The sequence below is a fragment of the Scomber japonicus genome, chromosome 6 (genome assembly GCF_027409825.1).
Source record: "Scomber japonicus isolate fScoJap1 chromosome 6, fScoJap1.pri, whole genome shotgun sequence".
Lineage (NCBI taxonomy): Eukaryota > Metazoa > Chordata > Actinopteri > Scombriformes > Scombridae > Scomber > Scomber japonicus.
Window position 1 is genome coordinate 35,723,558 of NC_070583.1, and position 17,293 is coordinate 35,740,850.

Genomic DNA, 17,293 nt, shown 5'->3' on the forward strand with positions numbered 1-17,293 from the left:
ATTTAAATAAGTGATGTCATGATAGCCAGCTTTGAATGGCTGTTTTTTCCAGGATCACCTTTGTGTGTCGTGAAGCTAGTTAGAGAAAAAGAAGAAACCTTTAATATGCTGAACGTCCACGTGACAGGGCTCTGGCTATTATTTGTATTGCTATGTTTAAAATTTTTATTGCTACATGACATGTGGAGAATCTTATTGAAGGCCCAGGGTCCAGGTTTCAACCATAGACTCAACAGTGGTGATGAATCATAAACTGCAAGTTGGATGATGAATCTGCAAAAAAAAAGAAAAAAAAAAGAACATAAAACACTATAAATAGTAGTAATAGCTTTAACAACTACACTCAGAGTTGCTCTTTAAGTGCAGTACTTCAGTTAAAGCACCCAGGTAGGGTTGATGTTTTGTTTTTTGTTTTTTTTGCTCAGGCGTTTCTCACTGACTACTAAACTGCAGAAGCTGGGTCTTTTCTCCCTTCTCTCTGCGCATGCGCGGCATATGTTGCTGCGGTCGCCGTGAGGAGCAGCACACCGGGGATGGTCTCTCTCCAACATCACTACAACCACCAAAAAAACACATCTACGGTCTACACACCTCCACAAAATGAAGCTACCCTACTCATAGATTCTCGAGGAGTAAGTATGATCCTCTTTAATAACACTGAACCATGTTTGTGTCAACGCAGAGCTCAGGAAAGTTAACAAACAGCTGGCCTGCTCACAATAAAGCACAATGGAGCTACACAGAAAGGCTAATAGTGACTAGCTGCAGGCGGAGCTGCCTCCAAAGTTCAACATTACCTCCAGGATTATGTTACAAGACGTCATATAAAGGGTTTGGTAGCTAGCAGAGGTTGATATGAGGGTGTTGGAGTGTATAAATGTGACCTGTGTCTGTAGAAAAAAGGTCATATTATTCAGTCTCTGCATTAATGAGGAGACATTTTTTTTTTTTTTTTTTTAGCCTTTTCCTCCTCCTCCTGCTCCTCCTGACACTCCACTGCGTCCTCCTGTGGAGTGTCAGCATGATGGAGGAGAAATAAAAGGAAAGAAACTAAACACTCAAACATTTGGGTTTCATAGATTCATAAGATTCATTTTAATGTTTTGGTTTAATTGACTTTTATTGTCCACTTTCCTTCAGTACTGAATATAAACAATACACATTGAAGGGCCACATACAGACCAATTTGATCTCATGTGGGCCGGATCATTAAAAAGAAGGAAAGAAGGAATAAAGGGAAGAAGGACAGATGGAAGGAAGTACAGATGGAAGGAAGTACAGAAGGAAGGTTCATTCATTTTAATGTAGGTAAGGAAGGAGGAAGGAAGGAATAAAGGGAGGAAGGACAGATGGAAGGAAGAAAGGGAAGGAGGTACAGAAGGAAGAAAGGGAGGAAGGACAGATGGAAGGAAAGAAGGACAGATGGAAGGAAAGGAGGACAGATAGAAGGAAAGAAGGACAGATAGAAGGAAAGAAGGACAGACGTAAGGAATAAAGGGAGGAAGGACAGACGGAAGGAAGAAAGGGAGGAAGGACAGATGGAAGGAAGTACAGAAGGGAGGAAGGAAAGAAGGAATAAAGGGAGGAAGGACAGATAGAAGGAAGAAAAGGAGGAAGGAATAAAGGGAAGAAGGACAGATGGAAGGAAAGAAGGAAGAAGGACAGATGGAAGGAAAGAAGGAATAAAGGGAAGAAGGAAGGAAGGACCGGGAAAAGGGGAAGGTAGAAAGGAAGGAAATAAGAAGGGAAGGAAGGAATAAAGGGAGGAAGGACAGATGGAAGGGGGGAAGGACAGATGGAAGGAAGGAAGGAAGGAAGGAAGAAAGGATGAAGGAAGGTAGGTAGCTCCTTTGGTAGCTAGCAGAGGTTGATATGAGGGTGTTGGAGTGTATAAATGTGACCTGTGTCTGTAGAAAAAAAGTCATATTATTCAGTCTCTGCATTAATGAGGAGACATTTTTTTTTTTTTTTTTTTTTTTTTAGCCTTTTCCTCCTCCTCCTGCTCCTCCTGACACTCCACTGCGTCCTCCTGTGGAGTGTCAGCATGATGGAGGAGAGGAGGAATAAAATAAGAGAAACTAAACACTCACTTCATAGATTCATAAGATTCATTTTAATGTTTTGGTTTAATTGACTTTTATTGTCCACTTTCCTTCAATACTGAATATAAACAATGCACATTAAAGGGCCACATACAGACCAATCTGATCTGATGTGGGCCGGATCATTAAAAAGATGGAAGGAAGGAAGGGAGGACAGAAGGAATAAAGGGAAGAAGGACAGATGGAAGGAAGTACAGAAGGAAGGTTCATTCATTTTAATGTAGGTAAGGAAGGAGGAAGGAAGGAATAAAGGGAGGAAGGACAGATGGAAGGAAGAAAGGGAAGGAGGTACAGAAGGAAGAAAGGGAGGAAGGACAGATGGAAGGGAGAAAGGGAGGAAGGACAGATGGAAGGAAGAAAGGGAAGAAGGACAGATGGAAGGAAAGAAGGAATAAAGGGAAGAAGGACAGATGGAAAGAAGTACAGAAGGGAGGAAGGACAGATGGAAGGAAAGAAGGAATAAAGGGAAGAAGGAAGGAAGGAAGGAAATAAGAAGGGAAGGAAGGAATAAAGGGAGGAAGGACAGATGGAAGGGAGGAAGGACAGATGAAAGGGAGGAAGGACAGAAGGAAGGAAGAAAGGATAAAGGAAGGTAGGTAGCTCCTTTGGTAGCTAGCAGAGGTTGATATGAGGGTGTTGGAGTGTATAAATGTGACCTGTGTCTGTAGAAAAAAGGTCATATTATTCAGTCTCTGCATTAATGAGGAGACATTTAGCCTTTTCCTCCTCCTCCTCCTCCTGCTCCTCCTCCTGCTCCTCCTCCTCCTCCTCCTCCTCCTGCTCCTCCTGACACTCCACTGCGTCCTCCTGTGGAGTGTCAGCATGATGGAGGAGAAATAAAAGAAAAGAAACTAAACACTCAAACATTTGGGTTTCATAGATTCATAAGATTCATTTTAATGTTTTGGTTTAATTTACTTTTATTGTCCAAATTGTCCCTCCAATAAAGGGAGGAAGGACAGATGGAAGGAAAGAAGGGAGAAAGGGAGGAAAGAAGGGAGGACAGATAGGAGGAAGGAAAGAAGGAAGGAAGGACAGATGGAAGGAAAGAAGGGAGAAAGGGATGAAAGAAGGAAGGACAGATGGAAGGAAAGAAGGGAGAAAGGGAGGAAAGAAGGAAGGAAGAAAGGACAGATAGAAGGAGGAAGGGAGGAAGGACAGATGGAAGAAAGGGAAGAAGGACAGATGGAAGGAAGAAAGAGAGGAAGGACAGATAGAAGGAAGGGAAGAAGGACAGATAGAAGGAAGGGAAGAAGGACAGATGGAAGGAAGAAAGGGAGGAAGGACAGATGGAAGGAGGAAGGAAAGAAGGAATAAAGGGAAGAAGGACAGATGGAAGGAAGAAAGGGAAGAAGGACAGATAGAAGGAAAGAAGCGAGAAAGGGGGGACAGAAGGGAGAAAGGGAGGAAGGACAGATGGAAGGAAGGACAGAAGGAAGAAAGGGAGGAGGGACTGATGGAAGGAGGAAAGGGAGGAGGGACTGATGGAAGGAGGAAAGGGAGGAAAGAAGGAAGGGAGAAAGGGAGGAAAGGAATGAATAAAGGGAAGAAGGACAGATGGAAGGAGGTACAGAAGGAAAGAAGGGCAAAAGGGAGGAAGGACAGATGGAAGGAAGGAAGAAAGAGAGGAAGGAAAGAAGGAATAAAGAAGGGAAGGAAGGAAAGAAGGAATAAAGGGAAGATCGACAGAAGGAAGGAAGGAAAAGAACACAGGAAGGAAAGTGGGCCGGATTGGACCCCTCGGTGGGCCAGTTGTGGCCCACGCGCCGCATGTTTGACACCCCTCCTTCTGTCCGTCCTTCCTTCTGTCCTTCCATTGGTCATTCCTTCCTTCCTTCCTTCTGTCCTTCCATTGGTCATTTCTTCCTTCCTTCCTTCCTCCCTTTCTTCCTTCTGTCCTTCCTTTCTACCTTCCCCTTTTCCTTTCTCCGTTCCTTCCTTCCTTCTTTCTGTCCTTCCTTCCTTCCATCTGTCCTTCATATACCTTTCTTACTTCTGTTCTTACTTCTGTCCTCCCTTCCTTCCTTCCCTCTCTTTAATCGCCAAGGCTGAATTAATACCACACATTTGGTTTCAGATTAGATCAGGGGTGGCAAACATGCGGCCCGTGGGCCAGAACCGGCCCGCCGAGGGGTCCAGTCCGGCCCACTTTCCTTCCTGTCTGTTTTCCTTCCTTCCATCTGTCCTTCCTTCCCTTTCTTTCTTTTTCTTTTTTCCTTCTTTCCTTCCTTCCTTCCTTCCTTCTGTCCTTCCTCCCTTCATCTGTCCTTCCTTCCCATCTTCTTTTCCTTCCTTCCTGCCTTCCTTCCTCCCTTCATCTGTCCTTCCTTCCTTCCTTCTGTCCTTCCTCCATTTCTTTCTTTCTTTTTCCTTTGTTCCTTCCTTCGTTCCTTCCATCTTTCCTTCCCATCCGTCTTTTCCTTCCTTCCTTTCTCCCTTCATCTGTCCTTACTTCCTTCCTTCCTTCCTCCCTTTCTTTCCTTTTTCCTTCCTTCCTTCCTTCATCTGTCCTTACTTCCTTCCTTCCTCCCTTTCTTTCTTCCTTCCTTCCTCCCTTTCTTTCTTCCTTTCTTTCTTCCTTCCTTCCTTCCTGACGTGACTAATCTAAGAGCAGAGGTTTAATAAGTAATAGATAAAATGAGTAAGAAGATAAGATTCTGACTGAGGACGATTGTTTAGGAGTTTTATGGATGAGAGTTTGAAACCATAACTTTTATATCTGATGGTCGTTCATATTCTGAGTGGAGGATGTGTGTCAGGTTTTATTACTTTTATTTAGGGCTGTCAGCGTTAAGATTAGATTAATCGCGATTAGATTAATGCAATCCATAACGCGTTAATCTGTTTTAATCGCATTTTAATGTTGCAAGCCTTTTTGTCCCTTCTACTCCCCCGTAGACGGCTCCTCTAGCTGTAGCGCTATGCTTTGAAGTGGCCTCCTGCAGTAAACCTACCGTTTCCTTCTTCCTCTTTTCCTTCCTTCCGTCCTTCCTTCCTTCCTTCCTCCTCTTCTTTTCCTTCCGGTCTTCTCTTCCTACCATCTGTCTTCTCTTCCCTTCCTTCCTTCCTTCCTTCCTTCCTTCCATCCTTCCTTCCTTTCTCCCTTCCTCCTTGTCTTCTTTTCCTTCCTTCCATCCTTCCTTTCTTCCTTCCCTCCGGTCTTCTCTTCTTTCTTATCCCTCTTTTCCTTCCTTCCTTCTGTCTGTCCTTCCTACCTTTCTCCCTTCCTCCTCTTCTTTTCCTTCCGGTCTTCTCTTCCTACCATCTGTCTTCTCTTTCCTTCCTTCCTTCCTTCCATCCTTCCTTCCTTTCTCCCTTCCTCCTTGTCTTCTTTTCCTTCCTTCCATCCTTCCTTTCTTCCTTCCTTCCGGTCTTCTCTTCTTTCTTATCCCTCTTTTCCTTCCTTCTTTCTGTCTGTCCTTCCCACCTTTCTCCCTTCCTCCTCTTCTTTTCCTTCCGGTCTTCTCTTCCTACCATCTGTCTTCTCTTCCCTTCCTTCCTTCCTTTCTCCCTTCCTCCTTGTCTTCTTCTCCTTCCTTCCATCCTTCCTTTCTTCCTTCCCTCCGGTCTTCTCTTCTTTCTTATCCCTCTTTTCCTTCCTTCCTTCTGTCTGTCCTTCCTACCTTCCTCCTCTTCTTTTCCTTCCGGTCTTCTCTTCCTACCATCTGTCTTCTCTTCCCTTCCTTCCTTCCTTCCATCCTTCCTTCCTTCCTTTCTCCCTTCCTCCTTGTCTTCTTTTCCTTCCTTCCATCCATCCGTCCTTCCTTCCTTCCGGTCTTCTCTTCTTTCTTATCCCTCTTTTCCTTCCTTCCTTCCTTCTGTCTGTCCTTCCTACCTTCCTCCTCTTCTTTTCCTTCCGGTCTTCTCTTCCTACCATCTGTCTTCTCTTCCCTCCCTTCCTTCCTTTCTCCCTTCCTCCTTGTCTTCTTTTCCTTCCTTCCATCCTTCCTTTCTTCCTTCCCTCCGGTCTTCTCTTCTTTCTTATCCCTCTTTTCCTTCCTTCCTTCTGTCTGTCCTTCCTACCTTTCTCCCTTCCTCCTCTTCTTTTCCTTCCGGTCTTCTCTTCCTACCATCTGTCTTCTCTTCCCTTCCTTCCTTCCTTCCTTCCTTCCTTCCTTCCTTCCTTCCTTTCTCCCTTCCTCCTTGTCTTCTTTTCCTTCCTTCCATCCTTCCTTTCTTCCTTCCCTCCGGTCTTCTCTTCTTTCTTATCCCTCTTTTCTTTCCTTCCTTCTGTCTGTCCTTCCTACCTTTCTCCCTTCCTCCTCTTCTTTTCCTTCCGGTCTTCTCTTCCTACCATCTGTCTTCTTTTTCCTTCCTTCCTTCCTTCCATCCTTCCTTCCTTTCTCCCTTCCTCCTTGTCTTCTTTTCCTTCCTACCATCCTTCCTTTCTTCCTTCCTTCCGGTCTTCTCTTCTTTCTTATCCCTCTTTTCCTTCCTTCCTTCTGTCTGTCCTTCCCACCTTTCTCCCTTCCTCCTCTTCTTTTCCTTCCGGTCTTCTCTTCCTACCATCTGTCTTCTCTTCCCTTCCTTCCTTTCTCCCTTCCTCCTTGTCTTCTTTTCCTTCCTTCCATCCTTCCTTTCTTCCTTCCTTCCGGTCTTCTCTTCCTACCATCTGTCTTCTCTTTCCTTCCTTCCTTCCTTCCTTCCTCCCTCCCTCCCTCCCTCCTTTCCTTCCCTCCGGTAGACGGCTCCTCTAGCTGTAGCGCTATGCTTTGAAGTGGCCTCCTGCAGTAAACCTACCGCGCTGATGGAAAGTAAGAGAGCTACTGGACTTTTGAACGGCTTGTTTAACTTTAAAACACTTCCAGACGCTTCAGTTGACAAGTCAAAAGTAAAATGCAACCTGTGTCAAACGGAGTTTAACTACCACCGGAGTACGTGGAGTTTGAGTTAGCACCTCCACGCTAAACACCCAGGTGCAGCCAAGCCAGCCTCAGCGCCACCAAAATTCTGCGATTAATCGCGATAAAGAAAAAAACTACTTTTATTACTTTTCAGTTTTGGACATGCTGAGTTTCTGACAGCAACTATAATTATTAAAGACGATGGGTCAAAGCCTTGTGGAGAAATTTCCTTCCTTCCCTCTGTCCTTCCTTCCTTCCCCCTGTCCTTCCTGTCTTCTTTTCCTTCCTTCCTGCCTGCCTGCCTTCCTTCCTTCCTCCCTCCCTTCCTTTTTTCCTTCCCTCTTTCCTTCCTTCCTTCCCTCTGTCCTTCCTGTCTTCTTTTCCTTCCTTCCTTCTTTCCTTCCTTCCCCCTGTCCTTCCTGTCTTCTCTTCCTCCCTACCTTCCTTCCTTCCCTCTGTCCTTCCTTCCCTCTGTCCCTCCTGTCTTCTTTCCCTTCCTCCCTTCCTTTTTTTCCTTCCTTCCTTCCTTCCTGTCACACACAAAGCAAGAGAAGAGAAACCAGTCTCTGTAACGCTGTTGTTGGGGTTTAAAGATGCCGGTTGTGGGGAGGGGTCAGGTGACTCTCTCTGACCAATCAGAGGCCGGCAGTCTGATGACATCACATTTTAGAACTCTATAGTGGTAAAGCTCCAGTATCACATGACCAGGTTCCCCAGGGCTTTTACCCACAATGCCCCTGTGGTAGATCACACACACACACACACACACACACACACACACACACACACACACCAGGTGGCAGGAAAACAGCAGCAGCCATTGTAAATAATGATAGTGCTGGTTGTACTGGGAGCAGTGCTGGTTGTACTGGGAGCAGTGTGGGTTGTACTGGGAGTACTGTTGGTTGTACTGGGAGCAGTGCTGGTTGTACTGGGAGTAGTGTTGGTTGTACTGGGAGTAGTGTTGGTTGTACTGGGAGCAGTGCTGGTTGTACTGGGAGTAGTGCTGGTTGTACTGGGAGCAGTGCTGGTTTTAATAGCAGTGTTGGTTTTACTGGGAGCAGTGCTGGTTGTACTGGGAGCAGTGCTGGTTGTACTGGGAGCAGTGCTGGTTGTACTGGGAGCAGTGCTGGTTTCACTGGGAGTAGTGCTGGTTGTACTGGGAGCAATGCTGGTTGTACTGGGAGCAGTGCTGGTTGCACTGGGAGCAGTGTTGGTTGTACTGGGAGCAGTGCTGGTTGTACTGGGAGCAGTGCTGGTTGCACTGGGAGCAGTGCTGGTTGCACTGGGAGCAGTGCTGGTTGTACTGGGAGGTAGTGCTGGTTGTACTGGGAGTACTGTTGGTTGTACTGGGAGCAGTGCTGGTTGTATTGGGAGCAGTGTTGGTTGTACTGGGAGCAGTGCTGGTTGTACTGGGAGCAGTGCTGGTTGTACTAGGAGCAGTGCTGGAGCAGTGCTGGTTGTATTGGGAGCAGTGCTAGTTACTGGGAGCAGTGCTGGTTGTACAGGGAGTAGTGTTGGTTGTACTGGGAGCAGTGTGGGTTGTACTGGGAGTACTGTTGGTTGTACTGGGAGCAGTGCTGGTTCCTGGGAGTAGTGTTGGTTGTACTGGGAGTAGTGTTGGTTGTACTGGGAGCAGTGCTGGTTGTACTGGGAGTAGTGCTGGTTGTACTGGGAGCAGTGCTGGTTGTACTGGGAGTAGTGTTGGTTGTACTGGGAGCAGTGTTAGTTGTACTGGGAGTAGTGCTGGTTGTACTGGGAGCAGTGCTGGTTGTACTGGGAGTAGTGCTGGTTGTACTGGGAGCGGTGCTGGTTGTACTGGGAGCGGTGCTGGTTGTACTGGGAGCGGTGCTGGTTGTACTGGGAGCGGTGCTGGTTGTACTGGGAGCGGTGCTGGTTGCACTGGGAGCAGTACTGGTTGTACTGGGAGCAGTGCTGGTTGTACTGGGAGGTAGTGCTGGTTGTACTGGGAGTAGTGCTGGTTGTACTGGGAGCAGTGCTGGTTGTACTGGGAGGTAGTGCTGGTTGTACTGGGAGCAGTGCTGGTTGTACTGGGAGCAGTGTTGGTTGTACTGGGAGCAGTGCTGGTTGTACTGGGAGCAGTGCTGGTTGTACTGGGAGGCAGTGCTGGTTGTACTGGGAGGTAGTGTTGGTTGTACTGGGAGCAGTGTTGGTTGTACTGGGAGGTAGTGCTGGTTGTACTGGGAGGTAGTGTTGGTTGTACTGGGAGCAGTGTTGGTTGTACTGGGAGCAGTGTTGGTTGTACTGGGAGGTAGTGCTGGTTGTACTGGGAGGTAGTGCTGGTTGTACTAGGAGCAGTGTTGGTTGTACTGGGAGCAGTGCTGGTCGTACTGGTTGCATTTAGACTCAATGCTTTTATTTTTATTTTTAACAATATGACCCATTAAAGCGTCATATCGCTGCGAGGCTGCCGTCATCCTGCTATTATCTTTCTGCTGTTTTATTCAAGAAGAAGAAGAAAAGAAGAAAGCTTTTTTTTTCTCTCCGTCTCTATCTCGGTTTTTTGAGTTGCAGTCAGAACGCAGCTGAGCTTTCACATGATGTCACTTTATTACACGCTGCCATTTACAGAAAGGTCACATTGTGCTGGATGTGAAAATGAGAGATAGCAAAGTAAGAAGGAAAGAAGGGAGGGAGGATGGGAGGGAGGAAGGAAGGAAAGGAGGGAGGAAGGAAAGGAGGCAGGGAGGAAGGAAGAAGGAAGGGAGGGAGGAAGGAAGAAGGAAGGGAGGGAAGGAAGGAAGAAGGAAGGAAGAAAGAAGGAAGGAAGGAAGAAGGAAGGAAAGGAAGAGAGAAGGAGGGAGGAAAGGAAGAAGGAAGGGAGGGAGGGAGGAAGAAAGAAGGAAAGGAGGGAGGGAGGAGAGAAGGAAGAAAGAAAGAAGGAAAGGAGGGAGGGAGGAGAAGGAAGGAAGAAAGAGAGAAAGAGAAGGAAGAAAGGAAGGACGGAGGAGTGAAGGAAGGAAGGAAGGACGGAGGAGTGAAGGAAGGAAGGAAGGACGGAGGAGTGAAGGAAGGAAGGAAGGAAGAAAGAAGGAAAGGAGGGAGGGAGGAGAGAAGGAAGGAAGGAAGAGAAGGAGGGAGGAAGACGGAAGGAAAGGAAGGAAGAGAGAAGGAGAGAGAGAGAAGGAGGGAGAGAAGAAGGAAAGGAGGGAGGGAGGAAGGAAAGGAGGGAAAGGTCACATTGTGCTGGATGTGATTTCCCAGCAGTGTGTGTGTGTGTGTGTGTGTCAGGACTGACTGTGTGTCTCTCTCCCGGCAGCGTGGTGAGGAGAAGCGTTCCCATGCTGCATTAGTGGAAGAGTGACATGCTGGCCTGTCTGCCAGCATCAGGTGACCCTACCATCCGACTTCTCTCCCGCTCGCAGATGAACACTGGACTTCAGAAATGTACGTAATGTTTCTTTATTTCATAACATAACAAAATAAATGTAATGAACACACAGAGGAATATATAAAGACCTGGAAAAGAGAAGAAACAAAGAAAAACTTGTTTAATTCTTCCTCTTAACCCTCCTGTTGTCCTCGAGACAAGGAAGGAAGGAAGGAAGGGAAGGAGGAAGGGAGGGAAGGAAGGAGTAAAGAAAGGAGGGAGGGAGGGAGGGAGGGAGGAAGGAAGGAAGGAAGGAGGGAGGAGAGAAGGAAAGAAAGAGAGGAAGGAAAGGGAGGGGGGAGGGAGGAAAGGAGGGAGGGAGGAAAGGAGGGAGGGAGGAAGGAGAGAAGGAAGGAAGGGAGGAAGAAGGAAAGGAGGAAGGAAGAAAGAAAGAAGGAAAGGAGGGAGGATGGAGAGAAATAAAATCATGAGTTCGGTTGAGGTGGTGATTAGATGGACGTCATGGTGGAAATGACACTAGGTCAAAATTACTCCCGAACCATCGCTTTAATGCTGATATGATACATTCTTGCTTTCCCTGATCATTAATATCACACATACTAGTTTCTAAACTGATTGGTATCATTTCTATAAATCTACCAACAAGCTTCAGTTCTACCAAATTCAAGTCCTTCTGAAAGTAAAGTCTAACTTTATCATTGAACATGTGTTTTAAGTTCTCAGTATAATCTGACAAAGGAAACATTCAAGAGCATCTAATGTTTTTTAATTCAGAGTAAATAACAGAGATTGTCAATAAGTGTTTCAGCATAAGTTATAATGAACAAATAAAACTTCTGCAAGAGAGATTCAGTAAATGTTCCTGATCTTTAAAATAGCTTAGCTTAGTTTATTCTCACTATGATGAAAGCAACGTTTAGTGAGTCTCCGTATGAAGTGTTCTGACGCGTCTGTTTCTGACTTTCTGCACATTTCAGGGGAAACTACACAGAAGATGAGATCTGTCAGCTATCCGACCCCAGCAGAGTTGGATGCCTATGCTAAGAAAGTCGCCAACAACCCTCTGACCATCCAGATCTTCCCCAACAGTGTCAAAGTACCTCAAAGGAAGCACATCCGCCGCACAGTGAACGGGCTCGACACGTCGTCGTCCAGCCAGCGCCACAGTCCCTACCCGTCTCAGGTCAGCGCCAGCGGCGGCCTGCTGGCCGTCCTCCGCGCGCCCGCTAAAGGCGTCATCAAAGAGTCCGACGGCAGCCGCGTCCGACAGCTTCACAAAGCCGTCATGAATCCTCACAGTGGACCGTACGCCACTCAAAGCACTTTAAACCTTCCTCAGCCTGCTCCTCACCTCCAGGGCCCGTCGCAGCCGGTGGCCCCGGCCGCCCAGAAGCAAGGCATGGTTCACCCGCAGGCGCTGCAGCAACAGCAGCAAAGCATGACTCACTCTATGACTTTACAGCAGCCTCAAACGCTGCCCAACCCGCAGGCGCTACAGCAGAGAACCATGGCTCACTCACAAGCTCTCCAGCGGCAGCAGAGCTTGTCCCAGGTTCAGACTTCACAGCAGCAGAGACTGGCTCACCCGCAGGCCGTTCAGAGGCAGCAGAGTCTGCCGCACGCGCAGGCGCTGCAGCAGCAGCAGAGCCAGTCCTGTCCGTCAGTCATACCGCAGCAGCATCTTTCTCACCTGCAGACATTAAAGCATCAGACGGCTCCTCCGCAAGCTTTACTCACACAGCCGGGTGTGACTCAGGATCTGCGCCACTTGTCTGATGGAGCTCAGCTTCCGAGCCTGCAGCACGCTCAGGGGCTGGTCGGCTCGCAGCCCCCTCCGCAGGCCGTGGGCGCAGGACCTCCGACCATGCCTAACAGCCTCCAGCAGCCTCCGCCCGGGGCGTACGGACCCCGGAAGCTGCCCGACGCAGACGCCCCACCAAATGTAACTGTATCTACCTCCACCATCCCACTGTCCATGGCAGCCAGCCTGCACCAGAACCGGCCGAGCGACCTGAGCAGCATCGTGCACCAAATCAACCAGTTGTGCCAGGCGCGGGCCGGCATGGGCACCACCTCAGTCTGTGAGGGCCAGATCGCAAACCCCAGCCCCATCAGCCGCAACCTGCTGATCAACGCCAGCTCAAGAGTATCATCTCACCACCTGGGTCTGGGCTCCGTGCCCAGCTGCCTCATCGTGGGACCCCCAGACAAAGCTTCAGCTCAGACTCCCAACGCTGCTCACCATTCACAGCCCAACATAGCTGCTACTAACAGTATGCCCGCCTTTCACACAGACCAAGAGAAGGTACAACTGCAGCAGCAGCAGCAGCAGCAGCTTCAGCACCATCTACATCAGCAGAAACAGCAGCAGCATCAGTTGCAGCAGCAGCAGCAACATTTACAGCAGATCCAGCAGCTGCAGCAGCAGCAGCGCTCCTGGGCCCAACATCAACTGGCTCACATGCAGCAGCCACCCGAGGGGGCCCATCCCTGCAAGAACCCAAGGATGGAGCCTCCCACCGAGTGCGCTTTCCCCTCTAGAAACCTCAACTACCCCCACAAGCTACCCAACACCGCACAGTCCTTCCCTCTGAAACACCCAGCAGAAAAGCCACGACCATCGTCCCCCGTTAACTGCCCCGTAGGTTCTATGCCTTACATTAACGGCCACTACATGCAGCCACCGTGGGGCAGCATCCCATCCACAGCAGGTAACAATGGATCCGGCCCTCAGGACATCCCAGTGGCCTTCCAGGGAGGGCAGGCTGCTGCCTCCTCAGACCGCATCCCAGGGGCAAAGTACAGACCGGGGAAAGAGGGTCACACTGGTCAGTCCAAGCTGTTGCCCAATGTGGATTTCCTGGGAGCGGACTTCCAGATGCCCGGCTTTCAGGAGCAGAACATGGATGTGATGGAGAAGATGCACAGGTCCGCCATGGGCCAGGTTCAGGAGCCCAGTAATAGCGGAGGTGTCCACACTCATCACCCGGGTTACCGATGAAAGCGTGAGCTCGTCCCCTCTGCTCGGTGTGTTTTTGGGTTGTTTTGGTTCTTTTTTTTTTTTTCTTTCAACAACTCCTTTCTTTCAGCTTCTACGGTTTCATTCTTTAAAGATCTTGCAAGTGATCAATTAGGTTTTCCTGCTTGAGAGAGCTTGATTTGTTCGACCCGCCAGGTTGTGATGTTCTTTCAAAGTATTCCTCAGGTCTTAAGCCATGTCGTACCTTTTTTTTTTTTTGTTGCAGATGAAGGTTGTTGTTCCACTGTTGAGTCGAGTTCCTCTTCTTTTTTTTTTGTTTTCCTCTCATCACTGGCATGGACGTGCTGCTCTTTGTTCGTGTATATACAGTGTTTCTATAATAGCTGAGAATACTCTTGCCATAAGATTGTCACAGTGCTATTTCCCAGGTTGACATGGAACAACTGTTTTATGTTTTAGTTTTATTTGGGTTTTTAATTTTTAGCATTTGTGGCCTTACAACTGCCCCCAAAAGGCAAGATTAAGGATGTCCTCGTTGTGTGATGTTTATATATATTTGCAATTATTTATCCTCTTAAACAGGTTTTGTGATCCATTTAAAGATGAGAAGGTTACGTGTATATGCAAATAACAAGACTGTTCGTTGATAAGGTGTTTCTATTATTTTGTCCCAGTAGTTGTACACTTGTTAACAGGCCTGAGTGAAAAGGTCTCATCTATCAGGAACATGGCTTCTGAACGGCACCGACTGGTCCAGGTAGTTTATTTTTGGGGTGTTTTTTTTTTTTTTTTTGGCTACCTGTCACCTGTCCAGCAGCTTTTATTTTTTTAATTTTTTTTTTTTTAGTTACTGTAAATACAAAGACAAAGCCAGCACTAAGCAAAACACAGTTAACATTCTCCTTTTCTTTTTTTTTTCTTTTTTTGAAATTCATATTTTATTTTCAAGTTTCTTCTTTCTTTTTCTTTTTTTTTTTAAGTTTTAGAAAGTCCTAAAAAGTGCCCTCTGAAGTCTGAAGTGTGTGATAGCTCAAGAATTGCTTTTGAAGTTTTTCTTTCATCATTATTATTATTATTATTATTATTATAATTTTAATTCTTGTAGATGGTTCTACCTAAAAACTGTAGACTTTAAAAAAAAATGTTTATCTTTAAAAGGAGCAGAGACTCATTTAGCCCCGCCCCCTCATCCCCTCCTCTTATTCGTCTGTAGCTAATGTGAAGCAGAACGGCATCCCATTGTTGTTTTTTAAAAATAATGTGTGTATGTAAACGTGTGTGTGTGTGTGTGTGTGTGTGTGTGAAAAGCAAATTGATCACTTGCAAGCATGCAAGTACCTAAAGGGGCCGACCCCCCCCCCCCCCCATGCATTCTCCTCACCACTTTTTTTACTACTGTAACGCAAGTGAACCGATGTGGTGTCGACATACTCCGTGTGGCTTGTGGTGGGCATCTACTAATCTACCAGCCCGACCCTGGTTGTTGTATTTCTGCTACCTATACAGGACAAAAAAATAAGAACATTTAATAATGCAGGTTATGTTTTAGCTAGAGGCGTCTAGCACGAAGCTCTGAACCCATCTCCTCCTCTTCCTCCTCTTTTTAGTTTTTTTTTTTAAAGTATTTTTCGGGTTGCTGTTGTTGGGCGTATATTACTCTGCTGTCCTTCAAGCCTTCTGGAATAAGCCTTAAATGTCAAAAGTAGTTCTCCTCTACTTATTAATACTCACCATAACTCGTCTTCTTTCTTTGCCAGGATCCAAACTTAACGTATGGCTTCATTGTGAGAGAAAGAGGAGAAAGGAGCGCGAGAGAGAGAAAAAAAAAAAAAAAAAAGTTCCCGCCCTTAAGGTGATGACGCTTGTCCCCATCCTACCGTCTCAGATGTTGCCTATCTATCGAGGAGTTAAGATGATTTTATGAGTAAAATATGAATAGTAGGCCTATTTAGCAGAGTTAGTATGTAGATCAGGGCTGTAGCAGTTATTTTTTAAAGTATTTGGACTGTGTTTTTAGTTGTTATTAATAAATATTCTGATTATAGTTTTCTTAATTTATTTTTAATTCTTTTTTTTTTTTTTTTTTTTTTGGACCACTGCATCCTGAAGCCATAGGTGTTTTTCACATTTTTAGGTGCCATAGATGACACACGTTAATGACACAAACTATACGAGTGTGTGTGTGTGTGTGTGTGTGTGTGTGTGAAGTGACTCGTCTTCACTCAGCGTCGAAATAAGAAGAAGAAGAAGAAGAAGAAGTAGGAGGTTTGCATCCATCGCTTTAATCTGACGTCTCTTAACGAGGCAGAGCAGGTTTATTTAATTCAGAACACAGAAACAGGTCAAAAGGGAGAAAGAACGGCGCGATGATGATGATGATGATGAATCTTCACAGAAAGACAGCCGAGATGCAAGCCGTAGCTTTTTTGGATTTTTTTTGGTCTTCATACTTGATGGCAGTTTATTATTATTATTATTATTATTATTATTATTATTTCTTTCCTGGCTCTCATTTTTGACGTGCCTGCCCCTCGAAGCTGCTATTGAATTTAATCTTAACACACACTAGTATGATTGGTGTGTGTGTGTGTGTGTGTGTGTATGAATAAGTAATGATGTGTGATGGGCTGTATCAGTGGAAATTCAGAGTTCAGATTCATGGGATGGGGCACAGGGCTAAATTGAACTGCTGGTATAATGGCTTGTTTGTTTGTAGTGCCGCCATGTTTGGGATTTCCTCTATAGTCTAATATAAAGTGATGAGTGAGTGAGTGGCGGAGTGATTTACAGGAGTCTGAAACACTGTGGCCTGAAGACCGACAACGTCCCAGGCCTGTTTGGAGGTTTCTCGACTTGAAATCAACAGTCACTGAGTGAAAACACTAAACTTCACCAACCTGTCCTGTTAATGTTTGAACTGCCTCGTTCCAGCCTGAGTCCGTCAGGTTCTAGTTTCATATGAAGTGCCTCCACTGGGCTGAGTATGGAGAGAAACGCGTGAATGGATGCGTGCGTGTGTGGATGTTAAAGCTTGGGTACTTGCACACAGACTGTGCACGCAGACAAATAAAAAATAAATAAAAAAAGGTGCACGAAGTTAATCTCTGATGGGGGACCAAGCTACTTAGTGTAACTACTGATACTGTGTCATGGACTGAAGTCCTGAAGTGTGCCACGATTCCTAGACGCTGTCGGGATGTGTGAACTGTTTGCTGCTGACTCACTGACCAAAGTGACCAAGCGTCCCTCTCTGAAACCACCGCAGCCACAAGCCTCGGCAAGCTCGTGCGGGACCAGCTCGTGCGGGACCCAGCTCGTACGGGGCAGCTCGTACCGGGCCGGCCCGTATGGGGGGCAGCTCGTACTGGGCCAGCTCATATGGGGGCCAACTCCTATGGGCCAGCTCGTACGGGACCAGCTCGTACGGGAAACAGCTCATACCGGGCCAGCTCGTACCGGGGAACTCAATGACAGTAATAAGCAACGGCCTGGTGACGTAACGCAGAGCTGCTGGCCTCGTCTGGACTGTTAACAGAAACACTTGTGAAGTTAAAAGTGTGAAGATGTGAACAGAGTGTAAACTAATCTAGAGTGAGTGGTTCCTGTCCGCACAGTCAAACCCCAAATCTGTTTTTTTCTCCTCCGAGCAAAATTCAAATGTGTGTATGTTTCGTGCTCCACGTCACGACGTCATGTAGAGATCTTTAGTGTTTGCACCACAGTACGTCTGTCCGCGTGCACTGTAAGAAGCGTAACTACTAAGCACATGTAGCTCATGTTAGTCGACTCAGATGGCAATATTTGTTGGGGTCCAGGTGTGTACCAGCTCCCTCTAGATTGATTTGCACTCTGATTAAAGCGGATTGTGTTTGATGTGACTCGGAGACGCATCGTGTCATGATCGGTGGTGGAGGGGGCCTTACTTTCTCTACTTTGTGAAAATGTGATATTCCAGTTTTGCCTAACCTTCAGGAATAAAAATGTCTTGCACAAACATTCCCCCCCCCCCCCTAAC

The 17,293-nt window shown here is 46.8% G+C and overlaps 2 protein-coding genes across 2 annotated transcripts in view; one reads left to right on the forward strand and one right to left on the reverse strand.

Moving 5' to 3' along the window:
• Positions 1 to 17,293, reverse strand: part of LOC128359986 (NACHT, LRR and PYD domains-containing protein 12-like) — a 291,384-nt gene that overhangs the window by 186,378 nt on the left and 87,713 nt on the right. The gene's annotated exons all lie outside the window — the stretch shown is intronic.
• Positions 555 to 13,991, forward strand: LOC128360923 (protein FAM222B-like). The gene is made up of 3 exons (XM_053321480.1): positions 555 to 632; positions 10,227 to 10,354; positions 11,276 to 13,991. Exons 2-3 carry the CDS (start codon positions 10,273 to 10,275, stop codon positions 13,297 to 13,299), a joined length of 2,106 nt encoding a protein of 701 aa, XP_053177455.1. The 5' UTR covers positions 555 to 632; positions 10,227 to 10,272; the 3' UTR covers positions 13,300 to 13,991.

What these genes read in the sequence shown, in the direction of transcription:
- LOC128360923 (XM_053321480.1), top strand. Translation starts at nt 10,273, where the DNA reads ATGCTGGCCTGTCTGCCAGCATCAGGTGACCCTACCATCCGACTTCTC. An exon ending in GAACACTGGACTTCAGAAAT is followed by an intron (nt 10,355 to 11,275) that starts GTACGTAATGTT and finishes TGCACATTTCAG; the next exon opens with GGGAAACTACACAGAAGATG.